General features: G+C 50.6%; 2 protein-coding genes across 10 annotated transcripts; both read right to left on the reverse strand.

Moving 5' to 3' along the window:
• Positions 1 to 1,298: 1,298 nt before the first annotated feature.
• PSORS1C2 (psoriasis susceptibility 1 candidate 2) lies at positions 1,299 to 3,344 on the reverse strand. The gene is made up of 2 exons (XM_025917328.2): positions 3,214 to 3,344; positions 1,299 to 2,023 (listed from the first exon to the last, which is right to left on the reverse strand). Exons 1-2 carry the CDS (start codon positions 3,266 to 3,268, stop codon positions 1,668 to 1,670), a joined length of 411 nt encoding a protein of 136 aa, XP_025773113.1. The 5' UTR covers positions 3,269 to 3,344; the 3' UTR covers positions 1,299 to 1,667.
• CCHCR1 (coiled-coil alpha-helical rod protein 1) lies at positions 1,902 to 20,808 on the reverse strand. 9 transcript variants are annotated; one of them, XM_086706502.1, is made up of 19 exons: positions 20,677 to 20,808; positions 19,555 to 19,686; positions 19,262 to 19,472; positions 17,017 to 17,320; positions 14,434 to 14,597; positions 14,197 to 14,332; positions 13,871 to 13,981; positions 13,527 to 13,676; positions 12,834 to 12,944; positions 12,638 to 12,744; positions 9,745 to 9,857; positions 9,527 to 9,572; positions 9,250 to 9,386; positions 8,939 to 9,127; positions 8,737 to 8,838; positions 6,868 to 7,019; positions 6,583 to 6,754; positions 6,192 to 6,337; positions 1,902 to 2,023 (listed from the first exon to the last, which is right to left on the reverse strand). In XM_086706502.1, the coding sequence occupies exons 2-18, from the start codon at positions 19,568 to 19,570 to the stop codon at positions 6,225 to 6,227; spliced, it is 2,334 nt and encodes a 777-aa protein (XP_086562628.1). In that variant the 5' UTR covers positions 19,571 to 19,686; positions 20,677 to 20,808; the 3' UTR covers positions 1,902 to 2,023; positions 6,192 to 6,224. The 9 variants fall into 9 exon arrangements, 7 of the variants coding, with proteins under 7 accessions (XP_086562628.1, XP_086562629.1, XP_086562630.1 ...); XM_086706503.1 differs by having other exon boundaries at positions 19,555 to 19,621; positions 20,677 to 20,790; XM_086706504.1 differs by lacking the exon at positions 20,677 to 20,808 and adding an exon at positions 20,573 to 20,591 and having other exon boundaries at positions 19,555 to 19,621.
• Positions 20,809 to 20,818: the final 10 nt, after the last annotated feature.

Consider the following 20,818-nt stretch of genomic DNA (forward strand, 5'->3'; position numbering starts at 1 on the left):
TTCTGTGTCTCCCTCTCTCTCTGCCCCTCCCTAGCTCATGCTCTGTTTCTCTCTGTCTCAAAAATAAATAAAAACATTTAAAAAAAACTGTATTCAGATGAAATGCTGCAACATTTTCATATCTACAACACCCTTTTAATAAGTGAGCAAGCCTTTTAACCAGTCAGCAAATTTAAACTTATTTTTGTTTAGTTTTTTCCATTCCACTCTTCCTAGTTTTATCCTAATGAAATATATTTTCATTGTATTGCTTTTTTTGTATTTTATTGTATTTGGGGGGAAGTCTTTTCATATATCTCTGTAACAAAAATATGTATATAAATTGAAATTTATTTTCTGTGACCATAAGACTGTGTTACGAACAGTTATGCTGCAGTGGGTTTATAACTACAATTATTACAAGATACAGTTGGTCAAAACTACAAATATTGACGATGATTAAACAGAATAAGCTTTTATTTAAGATGCATCTCTTGGGGCGCCTGGGTGGCTCAGTCGGTTGGACGTCCGACTTCGGCTCAGGTCATGATCTCGAGGTCTGTGAGTTCGAGCCCCGCATCGGGCTCTGTGCTGCCAGCTCAGAGCCTGGAGCCTGTTTCGGATTCTGGTCTCCCTCTCTCTCTGACCTTCCCCCGTTCATGCTCTGTCTCTCTCTGTCTCAAAAATGAATAAATGTTAAAAAAAAATTTTAAAAAAAGATGCATCTCTTAATGAGATGGAAAGGGCTGGTTTCTATTCCCCACTGATTTTTGTTTGCTAAGTTTCTATTCCCCACTGATTTTTGTTTGCTAGCTCTAGGAAGAGCACTCTCCTCCAGTTCAAGGTGAGCAAGAGAGCTTGGCTTTTCTCTGTCCAGAGGGAGAAGGGTGGTTTGTTATCGGACACCAGTGGAAAACGAAAACATGGTACAGTCATCAGGCAGATTCATTTTTGGAAGGGGTACATATACTTCTGGAAATTGATCCCCTTAGAACTTAGTCCTGCCCACATACCCCTGGGAAAGTTTTCATGTTCAGCCAGGGGTGTGCAAGCCATGAGCTATTAAAAAGAGACATAACTTGGTTTCTCATTCTCCAAAATAGGGGTTCCAGAATGGGAGAAATGTGGGTCTGAATGCCCTTGTAATTCTGATAGTTACATTTCCAACTTCCTTCTGCTGAGTTCCACATCCTTATGCATAATTATGGGCAAGCCAGGAACTCATATTACTTCCAGATCTCTGTACGTTTGTGCTCTGAGGAAGGCATCTCAATATTCAAAGACCTAATCATTGGCAAAGAAGCAGCCTAGATTCAAAATTAAGAAAACATGGGGTTTTTTTATTTTTCCATTTCATGGAAGCGCCGTTTTGGTCTCCTGATAGTTTGCAGCTGTAGGCCACCAGGCGGCAGCAGAAAACACAGTGTGGGGCAGGAGTGGGAAAGAGGAAGTTGGGAAGCAAGTACTGGGGGAGGACTGGACATGAGGTAGGGGTGTATGCTTCAGTTGTCAGAGAAAACTGGTGGGGAAATGTGGGCGGAACTCAAAAGTGGACAGGAAATACTGAGAATTCAGAATTAATTGAAAGAATGAGGAAAGAAATGGAGGATAAATTGGGGAGAACTGAAGGGGAATCAGAAGGGTTCAGATGGGCTTGGAGGGCACTGAGATGCCTCTGGGGAATCCCTCTATCTGTATTCTTCCCGGGGTGGGTCAAGATCTGGCTCCTCTTGAGATCCATGGTCCACTTCAGGAGCAGGTGGCCAGGGGTGTTCTGGAGGCTGGGGTCCTGCTGGCCAGGGATCATCAGGCCGGGGAGGTTGAGGGGGATCGGTTCTTGGGGGCTCAGGAGGCCAGACTCCAGATTCAGGCAGGTCTCTCCAGGGACGACTGGGGCCAGGAGGTGGAGGGTCCTCAAAGAGAGGGGGTGCCCCTGGCCAAGGGTCACCAGGGATTGGGGGGCCCTGAGGCAATGTTGGGGACCCATCCTCTTCTCCAGCCTCTGTGGGTGGGTGAGAGGGGTGGTCTCCGTTGCCTGAGATGCCTGTGGAGGTGGAAGGAGAAAGGTAAAAGGTGATGAGGGCCAGATCCCTCCTCCCCCAGCTAGAGACTCAGAAGGCATAGCATCTCTGAGATAGACCACACCCTGAGCTGACACCACAAACACATCTCAAAAGTTAACTCACTCGGGTGCCTAGGTGGCTCAGTCGGTTGAACATCCGACTCTTGATTTCGGTTCCAGTCATGATCTCAGGGTTGGTGCCTTTGAGCCCTGCATCAGGCTCTCCACTGACAGTGCAGAGCCTGCTTGGGATTCTCTCTTTCTCTCCCTCTCTCTGCCCCTCCCTGCTCTCTCTCTCTCTCTCTCAAAATAAATAAACTTTAAAAAGGGGGGAGGGCACCTGGGTGGTTTAGTCAGTTGAGCATCCAACTTTGGCTCAGGTCATGATCTCATGACTTGCAAGTTCAAGGCCCAAATCGGGCTCTCTGCTGTCAGCACGGAGCCCGCTTCAGCTCCTCTCTGCCCTGGCTTGTGCTCTCTCAAAAATAAACATTTTTTTAAAAAATTAAAAAAGAAAAAGAAAATAAATTTTTAAAAAGTAACTCTCAAAGAAACTTTACACATTTACAGTGTATCTTTGATCTTAAAATGACATAAGAACCCTATCTGGTATCATTAACTTGACCAACTTTATTTTTTGAGAGAGAGAAAATCTTAAGTAAGCTCTACACTCAGTGCTGAGCCCAGTGCAGGGCTCAATCTCATGAACCATAAGATCATGACCTGAGCTGAAATCAAGAGTCGGACACCCAGCTGACCAAGCCACTCAAGCACCCCTAACTTGACCAACTTTAAATTGACAGGACCTGATATAAGCTCCATCCACCCTGGCTGGGACCCCCAATAGCACGGTCTCTGTGCTGGTCTGTACCTCCAAAGCCATTTACACCTTGGGCCCATGTGGCACCCAGATCCCAGCCTCTGCAGTGACACCCACCCTCTTTCACACAGTCCTCAGCTGTGAAGAATACTTGCCTATACAACCGGATTCTGATTGAAATTGCCACATGGACCTACACCTGAACCAGTAAAAACATTGAGCTACATCACCTTCAACCTCTTAACTCTTCTCCTCACGTGAATACCCAGAATCTCCTCCATCCCTACGCATCTAATTCACCCTCACCTCACTTGACCATCTTCCAACAACCCAGGTTGCACTCCTGGCTTACCTACGGCATACAGGTAAAGGACCAGGATCCCCAGTAGCTTCCAGTTGAACATCATGGCTATCTCCTGGCCCCCAAAGTTGGGGGTGGGCTGAGTCTAGGTGCCTGGGAACCCCATGAGACTTTATAGGGGAGGCGGGAGAGGAGGTGTCCAATCTCTGGGGAGGGGCCAGCCCAGTGACACAAGGAATCCCATCAGAACCTAACTGGTCAAACCCGTTTGGAAGGCCATGGCTGATGTGTAACCTCTGACGGTGGCGTCCCTCATTTTAGTCCCCCCCCCCCTCATTTTGGGACCCAGCCATCCCAGCTCTATCAATGATCTAGACCTTGGTCACCCCACCCTTGTTTTCACATCCTCCTCCCTACACACCCTGAAGCAATCAATACCCAGCTCTCAACTCCGTAATCACAGGGACTTCTACCTTTCATCCCTTGGAGCCATTGGAAGCCAAGGAATGGGAGCAAGCCTTGCGTGGGGAAGCAGTATAATTACAGGGGCTGGGAGGCAGGACGCTCGGGGAGGAGCAGGGAGAGTTGCTCCTGTTTAAACACACAGGATGCAGCTGGGATGGTCTCAGCCAGCACCCCGAGCCTCCCCCTTGGGACTCAGTTTTACCCTTGGAACTTCCACTCCCCTTCTAGACTGCTTTCCAGCATGTGCCTTCATCAGACACCCAGGGGGCCTCCCAAGCAGTGACATCTGAAGAATTTCATCCAGAAGCCAACTGGGGTGATGACAGGTGAGAAGTATGAGGACATTCTGACTCCTTCTCCCCACCCCAGAGCAGGCTCCATCAGTCACAGCCCAGAGGCTTAGGAGGGACCTGCCTCTGCTTCCCCAGTCATCTCAGCCTCTTCCTCCTCTCTCTGGAACCCTGCTCACCGGCCCCTGTGACTGCTTCCCTGGTCCTTGGTGCCAGCTCTCTGTGGCCCCCCATTGCCTGGGACCTTTAAGCCTTGGTCCAAGTCTTGTCGAAGTTTCTCAGAGACCCCCTTAGAACCTCTTCCTCAGGAAAGCCTCCTCTGGTCTGAAGGTCTAGTGAGCTTCTCAGAAAGCCTTCCAAACAGAACACCCTTCCTCCCCAGGCTATTCCCCACCTCATCTGGTGCCTCCTAGTGAGGGACAGTGGTGTCACTTGAAACTTTCATTCTGCTCCTTCCCCCCCACACTCCCCAAGCCAAGCCCAACCCACCTCCCCATTCTGGAGCCCATCTCTCCCCAGACCCCAGTACCCTCCTAGCCCCCACTCTTCATCCCTCCCCGCACCCAAACCCCGTCCTCCACAGCCAGCCAAACTAACTCTTAAAAATGTCACCCTAGGGGCTCCTGGGTTGAATGTCTGACTTTGGCTCAGGTCATGATCTCCTGGTTCGTGAGTTCAAGTCCCACATCAGGCTTGCTGCTGTCAGCAAGGACCCCGCTTTGGATCCTCTGTCCTCCTCTCTCTCTGTCCCTCCACCCCGTTCATGCTCTTTCTCAAAATTAAATTTTTTTTTCAACGTTTTTATTTATTTTTGGGACAGAGAGAGACAGAGCATGAACGGGGGAGGGGCAGAGAGAGAGGGAGACACAGAATCGGAAACAGGCTCCAGGCTCCGAGCCATCAGCCCAGAGCCTGACGCGGGGCTCGAACTCACGGACCGCAAGATCGTGACCTGGCTGAAGTCGGACGCTTAACCGACTGCGCCACCCAGGCGCCCCTCAAAATTAAACATCAACAACAACAACAAAAAAATCAGCCTAATTGTGTGGCTGCTTCCCAGCTTTAAATTACTCCAAGGGCTTCCTACTGACTTAGATAAAAATCCCCTCTACCAGGTCCTCCCTTCCCACTCGGCCTCTGTGCTTGTCTGTCCTCCGCAGGACTCTTCTGGAGTGCTGCCGGTGTGGCTCCTCTGCTTGCTTTCCGCAGCAAAGGTCTCCACACATCTCCCCCTCAAGGCCTTTCTTGTCCCCTCATCTAGCCGTCTCTCCCCAATCAGGTTCTATCACATCACTGTATGTGTCTTCTCTTCATGGCAATGCTGCTTTGCCCACTTAGGTACTTGTCCATCATCTGTCCCCCCTGCCCTGATGTCAGTGCTGTGGGAGCAGGGACCCACCCGTCAAGCCACCACTGCAGCCTCTGAATGCCTCTGAACAAGGACACCGCCTTAGCTCTGAGATTCCTGTCAAATGAGTGATGTCTTATATTCCTCATTCCTGACAGTGATTATCTTCCAGAGGTAAAGAGTTGGGTTTCTTTTTTCTTTTTCTAGAGAGTGCAAGTGGGGGAGGGGCAGAGGGAGAGAGGGCCAGAGGATCTGAAGCAGGCTCTGTGCTGACAGTAGAGAGGCTGAAGTGGGGCTTGAACTCAGAAACTGTGAGATCATGACCTGAGCCAAAACCAAGTGTCAGACGCTAAACCAACTGAGCCACCCAGGCACCCCAAGAGGTAAAGAATTTTAAAACAAAAGTTGAGGGGCGCCTGGGTGGCTCAGTCAGTTAAGCGTCTGACTTAGGCTCAGGTCATGATTTCACGGTCCGTGAGTTCGAGCCCCACATCAGGGTCTGTGCTGACAGCTCTGAGCCTGGAGCCTGCTTCGATTCTGTGTCTCCCTCTCTCTCTCTCTCTGCCCCTCCCCCACTTGCATTCTGTCTCCCTCTCTCAAAAATAAACATTAAAAAATTAAAAAAAAAAAAGTTGAGAATAAAGAAAACCTGGAGCTTCTCAAAAAACTTCCCAAGCAGCCCAGGAAAAGGGGTTTTGAAAAAGGCACCACCTAGAGAAATAGCTGTGTGGGACTCCTCACATTTTCCGGAAAGCGATGGCTGCTGGGAGAATTCCCTTCCATTCCCAGAGACAACATGGCTCCTACTGTATTCATCTTTATTGTGCCACAGAAGAATTCACAGACATCTTGGTAGCTCGTGTCCATGAGGGTAGCTGGCTGACCTCCCTACCCCACCCCACTTCTCCAAGATCCTCCCCGCCCACCTTGAGCCCCCAGCTGCTCAGAGTGCCCGCTGCTCAGAGGCAGACTGGAGGAGGATAGTTCTGGTTGTCTCCTTGAGAAACAGCTTCCTCTTTGGAGATGGCCTCACTCAGGCCCTGCAGATCATCAAGCAGGACAGAGAGCGATCCTGGGAAAGAAGACCCCAAGGGATAGGAGCCCACCAAGAGAAGGCTGTTGCAACTACCGCGCAGAGAACAGGGCATCAGATGGGAGAGTTATGAGGGAGAGGGTTCTCTGGCCCAAGACAGGCATGGATAAGAGAGGTTGTTGGGCCTCCAAGGGTCATGGAGAACAATGCTCATGCATTAAGAGTGCCTGGAGGAAAGATTGCTAAAGTCCCCCTCATGTGTCCCTTCCTACATCGACCATTACCTTTTATGGACTCTCTGCTGGTGGGTGCTACTGCTGGAGGCACACGTGCTGAAGACCCTGGGGCCCTGGGGCCGGACTCCACAGATTTCCCCTTATCCAGCAGGGAAGGAAGAACTGCCAACAGTCGCTGCTGCTTGTAACGGGAGAGGAGACCCTCCTGCTGCAAGGTGGCCTGGGAAGGAGAGGGTTAAACGCCACCGAGCCCAGGCAGAGCCAAGCCTCCTTCTTCTACACCTCTGCTCCCCCACCAGCTCAAGAAGGGCCCTGGTCTCTGCCATCCCCTACCAGCATAAGGTTCTTGTCCCTTTCTAACTCCTGCAGGCGTTGGGTCAGCCGCAGCCCCTCCTCCTTCCGGGCCTCATCTTGCAGGCGCCTGAGCTCCTGGTTCCGTTCCTTTTCCCGGGTGGCTTTGCGCTGCATCTGGCGCAGGGAGACCACTATGTGGAAGCCAGGGCACAGAGGGCACAGGTGTGGGGCAGCCCAGAGGCAAAGAGGCACCATGAGAACAGTACTGGAATGATGGGCAGGAACACCGGGCCCCCAGCTCTATGGCTCAGGGAAGCCATTTATGCTCTAGAACTGTCTCTTCTGTCTGGTGGCTAATGCTCCACGACCCTATGGTCCTGTGAACCCAAAGTACCTTCCCCATCCCTGAACTTAGGGGAAATCTGAATATGAACTGGATATTAGATTTTATGCAATTAATGTTCTTAATGTGACAATCATATTGAGGTTATGTAGGAAATTTTCCTCCTTGTAGGAGATGCAGCTGAATGGTCATAATGTTTGTAACTTATTTTAAATGATTCCCCAAAAAAACGCATGTATCAGTGTATGTGTATATATGGATAGAGCAAATGTAGCAAATGATTAGGAACGGCTGGGCACCTGGCTGGCTCAGGTGGCGGAACGTGTGACTCTTGATGATCGGTTCAAGCCCCACATTGGGTATAGAGGTTACCTAAAAAATAAAATCTTGGGGTACCTAGGTGGCTCAGTTAGCTAAGCATCCAACTCTTGATATCGGCTCAAGTTGTGATCTTATAGCAGTGAGATGAAGCCACACGTTTGGCTCCTTGATGAGCATGGAGCCTTCTTGGGATTCTCTCTCTCCCTCTCTCTCAGTTCCTCCCCTGCTGTCTCTCAAAATAAACATTTTTTTAATTGAAAAAGATTAATTAACTGTTAACATCTAGTTAGAGGTATACAAGTGGGCATTACGTGACTCATAACTTGTGTAGGTATTTGAACTTTTTCCTAATAAAAAGTTGGGGGGAGGCTCCTGGCTGGCTTAGTAGGTAGAGCATGACTCTTGATCTCGGGTTTTTGAGTTCAAGCCCCATGTTAGGTGCGGAGTACTTAAAAAGAAAATCTTTGGGGGGCTCCTGGGTGGCTTAGTCAGTTAAGCGTCCAACTCTTAGTTTTGGCTCAGATCATGATCTCACAGTTTCATTGAGTTTGAGCCCTGTCTTAGGCTCTGCACTGCCAGCTTGGAGCTTGCTGGGGATTCTCTCTCTTTCTCTCCACACCCCACCCCCATCCCTCCTCCACTCGAGCTATGTCTCTCTGAAAAATAAATAAACATAAAAAAACAAAATAATTTTGCAAAAAAAATAAATAAAACACTTGAAAAAAAAATGTTGGGGGTAGACACACACAGGAAAGAACACCATGTAAAGATGGAGACAGAGAATGGAATGATGTGCCTACACACCAAAGACTGCCAGCAACTGCCACAAGGCAGGAGAGGATCATAAAACAGATTGTCCCTCAGAGCCTCTAGGCTCTGTGTGCACCAACCCTGTGTGCATCTTGAGTTCAGAATTCTAGCTTCTCGCTTCCAGGGCTGTGAAAGAATAAATGCATATTGCGTTATGGGAAAAAAAAAATTGGGGGTAACTGTTGGTATGAGGTTGGGATGGGTGTTGCCTTTGTGAAGGAGAGTGGCTGGGAGGGGCTTCGGAGGCTTGGGGCTGGTCACATGCCAGTGCTTGATACGGGCACTGGCTACCTGAGTGTGCTCACCACCTGAGAATTTGTGCCATTTCTTGATAACTTCATTATTTGCATACTACCAAAACAGCTTTTAAAAAACCTATGTCCAACACTTCCTGAATCTCCCCAGAAGCCCATGTGCATCCCAGCAAATCTCACCTGCCTTGCCATGCTCCCTCCGAGCCTCATTCAATCTCCTCTCTGTTTCTAAGAGCTGCTCCCGAAGCCTAGTTTCCACTTCAGCCACCTTCTCTTGCAGAGCTGGGGGGGTGGGGAGGTGCAAATGGGGTGTGACAGGGGTAGCTTTGGTTCTCTGCTGCCCCCAGTCCTCCAGGGTAAACCCATTTCCCCTCCGGCACACCTTGCCCATAGATCTCCTGCTGCTGGGTCAGTTCCTGTCGGAGACTGGCAGCCTCCTGTGTGCTCTCCTGCTGGCCCTGGCGAGCTGCTTCCAGCTGCAGCCCCACACTAGCCAGGGACTCCTGGGTCCGCTGCAGCTCCTGCTCCAGCTGCTGGGCGACCTTGCTCAGCTGCTGCCGCTCCGCCTCCCCTGGGAAGAGGTGGCACTCACAGGCCTCCCCTTGCCAGGCCCCAGCTCTTCCCTCCTCTCCACCCACAAGGCACCCAATTCAGACCTGTGCTTCAGCCCAGGGACTCCAGCACCAAGAGTACCTTGCTCCCGGGCCTGGCCCACCTCCCGCTGGATGATATGGGCACTCAGCTGCAGTTCTGTGTCCAGGCGGTTCCGTTCTTCCCGCAGCTGCTCCAACTCAAGGCTCACATCTGTGGCCAGTGGGGGTTGGGGGCAGCTGGGGCAGGGAAGAGAAAGAGGGGAAATCACCCAACCTGATCCCTAAGCCCCCATCCCTCCTCAGTCCTCATTGTTTGGGGTCCCACCAAACAACACCTTAACTCCTTCCCATCCACCTCAAAGTGCCCTAAACTTCACCTCTCCTGGCGCAGCTGAACAAGGGCCAGTTTTCGAGCCATCAGGCCTGGAGGAGAAAAGGCAGAGAACAACAGAGAGGAGTTCGAGGAGGAGAAAAGGGAAGAGGGGAGTAAGGGGAAGAGATTCAGGGACTAGTGGCATGTAGGCAGGGGGACGGGTGTGGGATGAAAAAGATGGGGGAAGACGGCTACAGTGGGTCTGGCAGTTGCCCTACCTACCCCGAATGGTGTGGACTCTGCGGACGGCATAGCTGACTCGGCTGCTGAGGCTGGGAAGCCGTGTGGTGGCCCGTTCCATGTCAGCCACGGTGCTCTGGAGCCAGGTCTGGAAGCTGAGGAAGACATGAGGTTAGCGACACTTCAACCCCACCTCATTCCCAAAAGGACTTGATGTGACCTGTAGGGACAACTTCTATCCTCTACTGCTTAGCATGTGGGGAGCAGGGAAGGGCAGAACATAGCAGGAAAAAGAGAAGCTGAAGCCAGGGCTGGAGCACCAACTCTTTGTCCCGCCAGTCACGCCTGAGCTCCTCAGCCAAATAAGGAAGAAAACCCGAGAGCCTAAGTCCTTTGGTGTGTGTTAGATAAAAATGATCCAGTTGAGGGGTGCGCGCCTGGGTGGCTCAGTTGGTTAAGTGTCTGACTCTTGATCTCGGCTCAGGTCATGATTTTGCGGTTCGTGAGTTCGAGCCTCTCATGGGGCTCTGCGCTGACAATGCGGAGCCCTGCTTGGGATCCTCTCTCTCTCTCCCTCTCTCTGCCCCTCTCCACTGCTCAACACTCTCTCTCTCAAAATAAATAAATAAACATTAAAAAAAATGATCCCCTTTCTCATAAGGACAGCACAGCTATGCTTGGTCCCCAAACCTACAGTAAGGCTCTCATTTGGGTCCTCACAATCAGTGTCTTTAACAAGAGCCTTGCAGTAATGAGCAAGAATGAGCTTCATGGGGTCACATACCTCATCTGGACCCAGAGCCCATATACACAGTAGAGTTCAGTACAAATGATTCACACAGGCTACAACGAGTGCCATAAAGCTGGCTCATCTCTAGCTGATTTGGACTTTTTTGCCTGCAGGCGCCTGAACATGTCTCCTGGCTTTGGTAATCTGGTATTGTATGCCACATCTGGGTATACAGCATTTAGGTGCACTTTTCCTAAGAAACAGAGTACATAACTTCCATCAGTTTTCTAAGGGGCCCTCACCCCAAGAAAGCATTACCTGACTGTGTATCTTTTCAAGCAACCTGCAAGGTTTATTTCTCATAACCTAGTTTTTGATCACTGGTATGCATTAGAGATCAAAGCTATTCTCTCCAACAATTCCTTGATACCAGTGAAGGCCAGATACCCGTGCTTTATCAGCTGGCTGTGCCCAAAGCAGGACCAGCGTGGTGCATGAAAGCTGAGAAGCCTACACAGCCCCCGCTGGGAGGAGGACCTGCATCTCAGGGCAGGGGTGGAATACCCCAGGAGAGTCCAAGTCTGTACCAATTGGAAAATAAATGAAAGACAAAGGCTGACAGTTATATCCCTAGCAGCACAGTAGAGATCAGTTATCTAAAAAATGGTGTGAGCAGATGCGTCCAACACCTCCTGTGGCTCTTATTAAAGCCATTTTTTTCAAGTTTTTATTTACTTTATTGGGGGGAGTGGGGGCAGAGAGAGAGAGGGAAAGAGAATCCCAAGGAGGCTCCGCACTATCAGTGGAGAGCTTGATGCGAGGCTCGAACTCAACCGTGAGATCATGACCTGAGCAGAAACCAAGAGTCGGATGCTTAACCAACTGAGCCATCCACGTGCCCCTTAAAGCCATTTTCTGACAAGGTCTCCAGGCCATCTAGAGACTATCTAACAAACCTGGCAATAATCTGAGCGGGGTTGTTTTAAGCCTTGTGGACTTTTTGGCAACCAATCATTAGCAACAACCATTTCAGTGATGTCCTGATGCCAAAGTAAAACCCTGTGTACAGCATACCTTCCCGCTCTCCTGGGGACAGGAGGCCCATGCAGGGAGTTGAATCTGGGGTGGTTCGTTATAACTAGTCTCTCCAATCCCGTGCAAAGTGGAAGTTTTTCATAATTTTTAAGTGAAATTAGTCCTCCAGGTACAAATCCAATAGAAGGTGATGTTGGGCAAGGACCTATCCGGCACCACAATTTTGCTACACCAATATTCTTACGTGATCCATTCAGAACAGCCTCATGGTAATGGTAAACATTTACAGAGTGTAGATGACAAGCCAGGCACTGTGCCAGGAGCACTGTGAGGGCCACCTCAGTATCCCAAAGTCCAAAGCTGAGGAGGGGCTGTTACCCACACAAAGAAAGTATGTTTCTCCTTTAGAGGTCTTTCTAAAGGTTATAAAACAAGAGTCAAGAAGCAAAATCCTAGGAAGTCGGTATGAGAGACACAGACTTGCAATTGATTGAAAAGGAAACTGGCATACATTTCAGATGGAATATCAAATAAGCCAGTAGGTGTGCAGCTTTAAAATAAATAGAGGGGCAGCTGGGTGGCTCAGTCAGTTAAGTGCCTGACTTCCACTCAGGTCATGATCCCACAGTTTGTGGGTTCAAGCCCCGCATCCGCAACTGAGAGCCTGGAGCCTGCTTCGAATTCTGTGTCTCCCTCCCTCTCTCTCTCTGCTCCTCTCTCTCTCTCTCTCTCTCAAAAATAAATAAATGTTAAAAATTTAAAAATAAATAAATAAATAAAATAAAATAAAATAAAATAGACTAAAATGTGGTTCGAACTAAACAGGGCATAAAATTTTAAAGAAAGAAAGATGGAGTATCCACACTCCCCATCCTCAAACAACTCTGAAGGTGGAGATCCTTCCAGGGGAACTGAACTACAGGAGGAAGCACGGCCTCGCCTCCAGCCAAACGTGCACGGGAGTCATAACAAGTGACCCTTGATGAATGTGGAGCAGGCTGCCCCAGGGGAAAACCAGCACAGGGACTTTTCCAGGGCTACACACCTCTAGCCCTGCATCCTCCAATGGCCAGCTCTCCAGCCCCTCTTGCCTGAAACTCTTAACCTCCAAGGTGCCCAGGAAGCTGGGGAAGCAAAAATGCTACTCCACCCACCCTCCACCCCAGATACCTGCTGACAGAATTGGCCACAAGCTTCAGCTGCTCCTCAGCTGTGGCCGTGTGCTGCTGCCTCCGGCGCTGGGCCTCCTGGGCTCGGTTCAGCTCTATCTGCAGGGCCTGGGAAGGATACAGTAAAAAGAGGGGTCCCCTCCCAACTCCGGGGACATCCCTGACTTCCCTCAGCTCCGCCTGTCTCAGACACAGACCTTGGCGCCCATCCGCTCCACCTCCACCTCTGCGGCCTTGTCCTCCAGGGAGCGCTGCAGGATGGCCTGCTCCTGGCTCTGGGCCACAACTCTTTCCTGGAGCTCTGCCACCTGTGGGAGGAGAGGATGCGGGACAGGGCACAGCTGGAGCGGAAAGCTGGAGGGGGGCACTGGGAATGAAGGGGCTGGTGCCAAAGTCTCCGGGAGAACATCATGCAGGGAGATGAGCCTGGGTTCCTGAGAATGGAGTCTGAGTCCAGGTTTCCTTTCAGAAGCATGTTCCATGTGCCCCCCCACCCCTTGAGGAACCACCTGTGACATACCCACAAAGACTCACTGCCACTGCCCATGCCGCCATCCTTGGGCATCGTCACCTCCTCCGAAAAGCCATTCCTGACCATCCTACCTAAAGCCGGCTGACGCCATGGTCTCTTTCCGTCACTTATCTTTTACATTTTTCTTTAAAGCACACGTAATTCCTTGACATCATCTAATTGTGTGCTTGCCTGTTGTGGGTCCCTGCTCCAGAATGCAAGCTCTCTGACAGTAGTACTTGTCTCTGTTCAGGGCTATGTTCCCAGCACATGGTAGCCACTCAATAAATCTTTGCTGGACAAGTAGCATCCCTCATGTAAGGAGCCAGGGGTTGGGGGGGGGGGGATATAGAGAGAAAGAGAGCGAGAGTCAAGCAACCTGTCCCTTCAGCTGCTCCACGCATCCTCTGTGCTCCAGCTCCTGGGCCTTCAGCTGTACCATGAGGGCAAACACTTTGTCACGCCAGCGCTTCAGCAGGGACTGGCACTTCCTAGTGAATTCAGGCTCCAGGGAATCTGAAGGTTGAACCTGCGGGGTGGAGGAAGGGTGGAAGTGTGGGTTCCTGGCGGGGGCAGAGGAAGGGGGTGGGGTGTCGTTTTGTTTGGTCTGGCCCGACCAAGCAGCAAGAGTCACAGCAAGAAGTGTTCACAGAAAAGAAGATCCCAGGAGGTTCTGGCAGCATGCGAACGCCTCCCACACACAGAGAGCCACCAGGGGCCTACCTTCCTGGCCAGCTCCTCCTCCTGCATGGTAAGGATGTGCATGAGGCTTTGCACACGCACCTGCAGCAGCTCCATTGTGGTGTGCAGGCCATCCCGGTCCTCCTGCAAGTGCTGCATATGGGAGAGGGAGGGCGAGAGCCACCACCTCTGTAGAACCTCCACACAGGCCCTCATGCAGCAGGCAGCACGCTGCCCCTCGACAGCACTGCCTTCGCTCCTGGGCACTGTGCTCTTCTTCAGGGGGCCACTCCCGTCCCAGGATCTGATCCCTGAGCCCTCCCACCCCACGTCCAGCCCCCATACAGAGGCACCCTGTACTCACTCACTTGCACAGTTTCTAGAAGCTCCTGTCGCTCTGATTCCCAGGTCTGGCTTTGAACCTCAGGAGGGACTTGCTCCCCCACATATCTCCTTAAATTCTCAACCAAGGTCACCTGTGCTTCCAAATCTTCTTGGGTCTTGCTAGGGTTGGGGTCGGAATAAGGCAGCAATCGGTGAGGCACCCTGGAGACCCACCACACCCACCAACCACCAGGTCCCCCTTAAGTCCACCCCCCCTTTACCTCAGCTGCTTCTGCAGCAGCTCAGCCTCCTTCTGGGCCACAGCCAGCTCCTTGGCTTCCCCTGCCCTCCTGGTTTCCAGACTATTCAGAGATTTCTCCAAGCCCTCAGCTTTGTTGGCCAAACTAGAAAGAGCCTCCTGATGAGCCTGCGTCAAAGAGGAGAGCTGTGGAGAGAAGAGAGGGCACAGCAGGAGCCAGCTCACTACATCTGGACTTGGCAAATCCGCTCCTGCTCAGGCCCTGTCCCTTCACCCCTACCTTCTGTGACCTTAGACAACAACCCAGCAAATCACCCAACTGCATATGGCAAAATGGAGACAGTCCTCATTGTCGTCCATCTACCTTCCAATCCATCAGCAGTTCCTGCCAGTCTCCCCCCTTCACTTCTGTCTCCAACGCCACTAACCTTAGCAAGCCACCCTCATCTCTGGCTTGTACAACAGCAACACACTCCTGACCAGTCTTTGAAAGCTTTTGGTGGCTTGGAATGCCTGGGTAGCTCAGTCAGTTAAGCAGCTGACTTAAGTTCAAGTCATTATCTCATGGTTCCTGGGTTCGAGCCCTATGTCCAGCTTGGTGCTGAGAGCCTGGAGCCTGCTTCAGATTTTGTCTCCTTTTCTCTGCCTCTCCCCTACTCACGCTCTGTCTGTCTCTCTCTCTCAAAAATAAACATAAAAAACAAAAAAGCCTTCAGCGGCTTATCATGGCACAGACAACAAAACCCATCTTCTGCCCTCAGCCTGTGAAGCCTGACCTATCATGGCCTCTGCCCACTTCTCTGAGCTCAGCTTCTACCGCTCTCCACTGCCCACTCTGCTCCAGCCACAATGCCCTCCCTTCCGCACTAACAAACCAGCTCTTTCCCACAGCGGAGTCTGCCTGAGGCTTGGCTTCCCCCAACTCTTCAGACCTCGGGCGATGTCACCTGCTCAGAAGGCCTCCCTAGGCCCCCTACCACCCGCTCCATCCTACCACCTATTCATCATCTGGAATGATCTTGCTTCCACACAGCTCTCTGCCACACCCTGTTGGAAAGGCAGTTCTAGGAAGGGAGGACTCTGCCCCCTCCAGCCCTATGTCCATACCATGAAGTGATCATTTTGGACTTAAATCACAAAGCTGGTCTTCTTATTTTATTTATTTTTAAGTACACTCTACACTGGACCTAGGGTTTAAAGTCACAACCCCAAGATCAAGAGTCGCATGCTCTACCAAATGAGCCAGCCAGGTGCCCCATAAAACTGGTCTTTTTAGACATAAAATACAAATCTGATCATGTCATTTCCCTATTGAAAACTTTTCAACAGTTGCGCATTGCTCTCAAGGTAAAGTACAAAGTTCTGAACAGGCCCCGAGGCCTCACTGTCCACACACCATCCAGGGCCTCTCTTATCTCCAGCACTCAAGCCCCTCTCGCCTCCTCATATCCCCCATGCTACCAATGTTGCCCAGCTCCCATCACCTCCCCATGTGCCAGCTAACCAGCCAACTCCTATTTAGCACAAATGACAATTTCTTATCATGAAGCATTCTTCATAAATCTAAAAGCCATTTATATTTTTCTTTGAACTATCTCCTTTGTCCATTTTCTGGCTAGATTGCTACCCTTCCCTTGTCAATTTCTAGGCATATGAGGGACATTAGCCTTTTCCTGTGATACGAACTGTATATAATCTTTAATTTTGTCATTTCTAAATTTAATATTACAAAGCCAATGTATCAGTCTTTTAATGGCTCTGGATTTGGATTCATAGGTAGAAAAGCCTTCCCCAATCTGAGGTTATGAAGGAATTCACCCAGGGGCGCCTGGCTGGCTTAGTAGGTAGACCATGTGACTCTTAGTCTTGGGGTTATAAATTCAAGCCCCATGATGGGTGTAGAGATTATTTAAAAAAATAAAATCTTAAAAAAAAATGGATGACAATAAATTATGTTTAAAAAAAATGAGATTCACCCATGGTTTCATTTCTTAGCATGTCTACTGGTTAGGGTGGTCTTCCCTAACCCCCCAGACTATATTAGGGCTCCCTTGTCCTTCTCCTGCATGGCATTTCTCCCAGTTGCAAAGAATGAATTAGGATTGAATTAGGTGTTGAATGTGCATGTCCCCCACTAGGCTGTCAGCCTCACCCACAAGGACTCAGGCTAATTTGCCCTCCCCAGAGTCCCAGCTCCTATCTCAGAGATGGCAAAGAGTAAACACTGAGCAAGGCTTGCTGACTGAATCATCTCCCCTCCCCAGTCCACCTTAAGACCCCTCTCCCACCCTCCTCACCACCCCCACAATGCTCCCACACGAAGTGGTTACCTGGAGTGAAGTAGAAAGACAAACTACCTCCTAGTGGAAGGGGAAGGAGGGCTTCAGGTGGTGGAGGTCACCTGAGTCTTGGGGGGAAAAGTGAAATCTGGATAAAGACCAAAACAGCCAAATCCCTCTTTCCAGATCATCTGCTCTCTCGCCCTCACCGAACATCTCATCACTCCACTGCTCACAGGGCCTGATCTGCGAAAACTGCTGTTTGCTGGGAAGCTTTTGCCCCATTCACCATTGTGAAGCTGAACTCTTCTCATCCCCACATTCACCTGCTCTTGGTGCAGCCTCTTAACCTCCTCCAGGTCCCGCTGGCTCCCCTCTTCCAGGTTCTTCCGGACAACCTCAGCCCCAGCCAAGGCAGCACGCAGGCCCTCAGCCTCAGCTCGGCCAGCCTTCTCCGCCCGAGCCAGAGCCTCCAGCTCCATGGCCTGGGCCTCCAGCCTCATCTTCTGCTGCAATGAAGTCTCCCGCAGGACCTGGACCTCCTCCTCAAGTCGCCGCAGCTCTCGCAGCTGCCGAGAGATCAGCTCAGCCTGCTGGCTCAAGGCCTGTGACCCCTCTAGCTCCACAGACCTTCAAAGACAGGTTAGCACAAGTGAGACCTGTCTCTGGTGCTGGGAGGGTGGCCAAGGGGACAAACGGAGACAGAAGAGGGTCCCTCTGCCCTGTGTGTGGAGATGAGGGGGATGAACTTGGGCCATGGGGATATCTGCACTTCCATTACTGTTGTCATTTATCATGCCCCTACTAAGCAGATTAGGTCCACTATCAGGGCTCACAGGACCTAAAGGCTAGCTGAGATCATGGAATATGACCTCTGTTGAGAGAGCTATGTACAGGCAGATGCATTAAACATCAAATGCACACATCATCAGGCCACACATTTTGAAATGGAGAGGCTGGAAGACACCCAGAGATTTCTGAATTCTGATTTAAGGGCAAGGAAAAGTTTGAGGAAGTTTCAGAGGAAGAGAGGTCATGGCTTCCAGTATCAAGAGTGAGACCAGGCATTAGTTAAAAGCATTTATTGAGGGGCGCCTGGGTGGCGCAGTCGGTTAAGCGTCCGACTTCAGCCAGGTCACGATCTCGCGGTCGGTGAGTTCGAGCCCCGCATCAGGCTCTGGGCTGATGGCTCAGAGCCTGGAGCCTGTTTCCGATTCTCTGTCTCCCTCTCTCTCTGACCCTCCCCCATTCATGCTCTGTCTCTCCCTGTCCCAAAAATAAATAAACGTTGAAAAAAAAAATTTTAAAAGCATTTATTGAGCGTTAGATATACCATATGAGGAGTTGATAGCACATCGATAAATTACATAGTCTACTGGTATCTTGTAAAGTTTAAACCAGCTTATGTTAACATGGCTCTTGATGCAACTCCTTCACTGAGGCCCAGAACCACAGGATTTTACTTTCAAAATGACGGGGATCGGGGCACCTGAGTGGTTCAGTCGGTTGAGTGTCCGACTGCAGCTCAGGTCATGATCTCATGGTTTGTGGATTCAAGCCCCATGTTGGGCTTTGCACTGACAACACAGAGTCTGCTTTGGATTTTCTGTCTCCCTCTCTCTCTGCCCCTCTCTAGCTTGCACACACATTCCTCTCTCTCTCTCAAAAATCAATAAACATTAAAAACAAATAAACAAACAAACAAACTGGCAGGGATCTATAGCCTAGAGACATTAAGTGACTGGCCAAAGGACCCTAGTTGGTAGCCAAACTAGCAGCAGTCTCTGTCTCCTGACCCCCACTCCAGTGTTCCTCTTTTGTCATCATGCTCCTTCCTCTTGGACAGGGTCCAAGGTGGACCCACCTGCAATCCCACTCCAGAGCAAAATGGCAGAATGACATTCCAGTACATTTGGGAAAAGACACACATGAAACATCAAGAACAAGAATCAGAATTTTTACAGACATAACATCGACAAATAGCATGTCCGGCTCTAATGGCAAGCACTCCATCAGAATAAATGCATACTACCATAGTACAGTCTATCTATACTCCTACTTTGCACTTCTTTGTCTTGCCTCATATTATGCTCATTACCTACCGTCGGTTGTTGGTCAATCTACCTCTTCCCTTTGGATTTTTAGTTCATTGATATCAGTATCTCATTCATTTTTGCTATCCCCATCCAGCACATTGCGTTGTTATTTATGCATTATAAGCTCCAGTAACTGCTTATACAAAAATGCACAAATTATGGAACTAAGGGCTGCAACAGGGTAAGGAATCTATTTCAGTGAAGGAGGGTCAGCAGAGGGGCGCCTGGGTGGCTTAGGCGGTTGAACATCCAACTTTGGCTCAGGTTCATGAGCTGGAGCCCCACGTTGGGTTCTGTGCTGACCTCTCAGAGCCTGGAGCCTGCTTCGGATTCTGTCTCCCTCTCTCTCTGCCCCTCCCCCACTTGTGCTCTCTCTCTCTCTCTCTCTCTCTCTCAAAAATAAACATTTAAAAAAAAAAAAAAAAAGGCGGCTCACTGGCAAGAAAACCCAAGGAAAGCAACAATGAATCCCTACCTGCCTCTCCGCCCTGGCTCCTGCACATTGCCAGAAACATCCTGTTCCCACATTATCATTTGAGGTCTCTGGTCTGGCCGCCTCTCTGAGACATCTTGATGGGCTGGGGGTTGGACCAGGGGAATGTCTGAGACCCAGGTGGGAGCCATTCTTGATAGAGTTGGAAGGGGACGAGCTTGGAAGTGGGATGGGGGAATCAGCCCAGTGGAACCTGAGGAATCACACACAATGACAAAAATGGTTAGTTTCCGAGGGAGAGACAATCATCAGTCCCCTTGCCTGGTCCCACTGACCTGAAGGTCGAAACATCTCCACATCATTTGAAGTCTCTAGATTCTGTGTCCAGTCATCTATGTTTTCCTGGACAACAGTAGAAACAAGGACACCCCAGATCAATTTTCAGGCCACCTTCCAAAGAGAAAGCCCTACAATAACAAAATCATAATCCTTTAGTAACTTCCCAAGTAGGAAATACCCAAAGATCACTTGCTTGACCCAACCTGGCTCCTGATAGAACTATGGCAATAACCATCAGGTAGAGGGAATTAACTGAGACAGGTTGAGAAAAAGCTCTTAGTCTTTACTCATACTCTTAGAATTCTGGGCAGAGCCTTTACCCTCCTCCTTAAGTTCCTACAGTCTCTGCTGTTCCTAGTCGGAGGTGAGGAAGGAGGTATGCAGTGCAGGGGCTGTGAGCCCAATCTCCAGAGTTCTCTCCATGGCTCAGCAAGGCCTTCAGGAAGCCCATCCAGACACCACCAAGCCATGACGCCCGGTCCTTCCCTATTACAGCACTGGCCCAAGGCCTGGTCCCAGATGAATGTGACCACGTGTAGGGCAGGACACTCTCCAGGTCCCCTGGGAATCCAGACAGCCTAGATCCCTTGGCAGAAAAACCAGCTTCCTGACATCTCACCCAAACCCTTCTATCAACGTTCCTTAGTTTCTCTCTACTATGCCCTTTGCAGCCATTCCTGCCGCCTACCCTCCTCTTTCCAGAGTCCTAGAGCACAAGAGAGGTCTCTTCAAGGTCTCCCCACCCTCCCACCAGAATTCACCTATTTTCTCCCAATCTGGGATTCCTATCACCCTCGCTACAGCCTAATCGGATTTTTTCCTGAAGGAATTATTCCGATCCCTTACTCCCCCCTCATCTCCCAATTGCTTCCCTGCACTCTAGCAGGTTCTCAGTTCTCGCTCCACCCCATCTCCCCCCCCCCCCCCCCCCCCGCCTCTCCTACAGATACCCGAGTCTACCCTCCTGGACCCTGAACTCTAAGGCCATTCGGGCCACCTCATCTGTTGCTTTACCTGGTCCCTGTACCCCTCTTCCCCTGTAGACCCCTGAACCCACCCCCGTACCCCCTCTCGAACCCCCTCCCGCCCCCAACTGACACTTCCCGAACGTCCCTTACCCAGCGCGAGAGCCTCCTCTGCCCTTTAGCCACACCCCCTACACCTCGCTCCTGGGCGCGGCCTCCGCCTCTGACTGCGCCTGCGCAAAGCGGGATGCTTGGCGGGCGGCTCTAAAATCCGGTTTCACCCAGGAAGGAGGAG

Source organism: Puma concolor, chromosome B2 (genome assembly GCF_028749965.1).
Source record: "Puma concolor isolate L17-30 chromosome B2, mPumCon1.1.hap2, whole genome shotgun sequence".
Taxonomy (NCBI): Eukaryota; Metazoa; Chordata; class Mammalia; order Carnivora; family Felidae; genus Puma; species Puma concolor.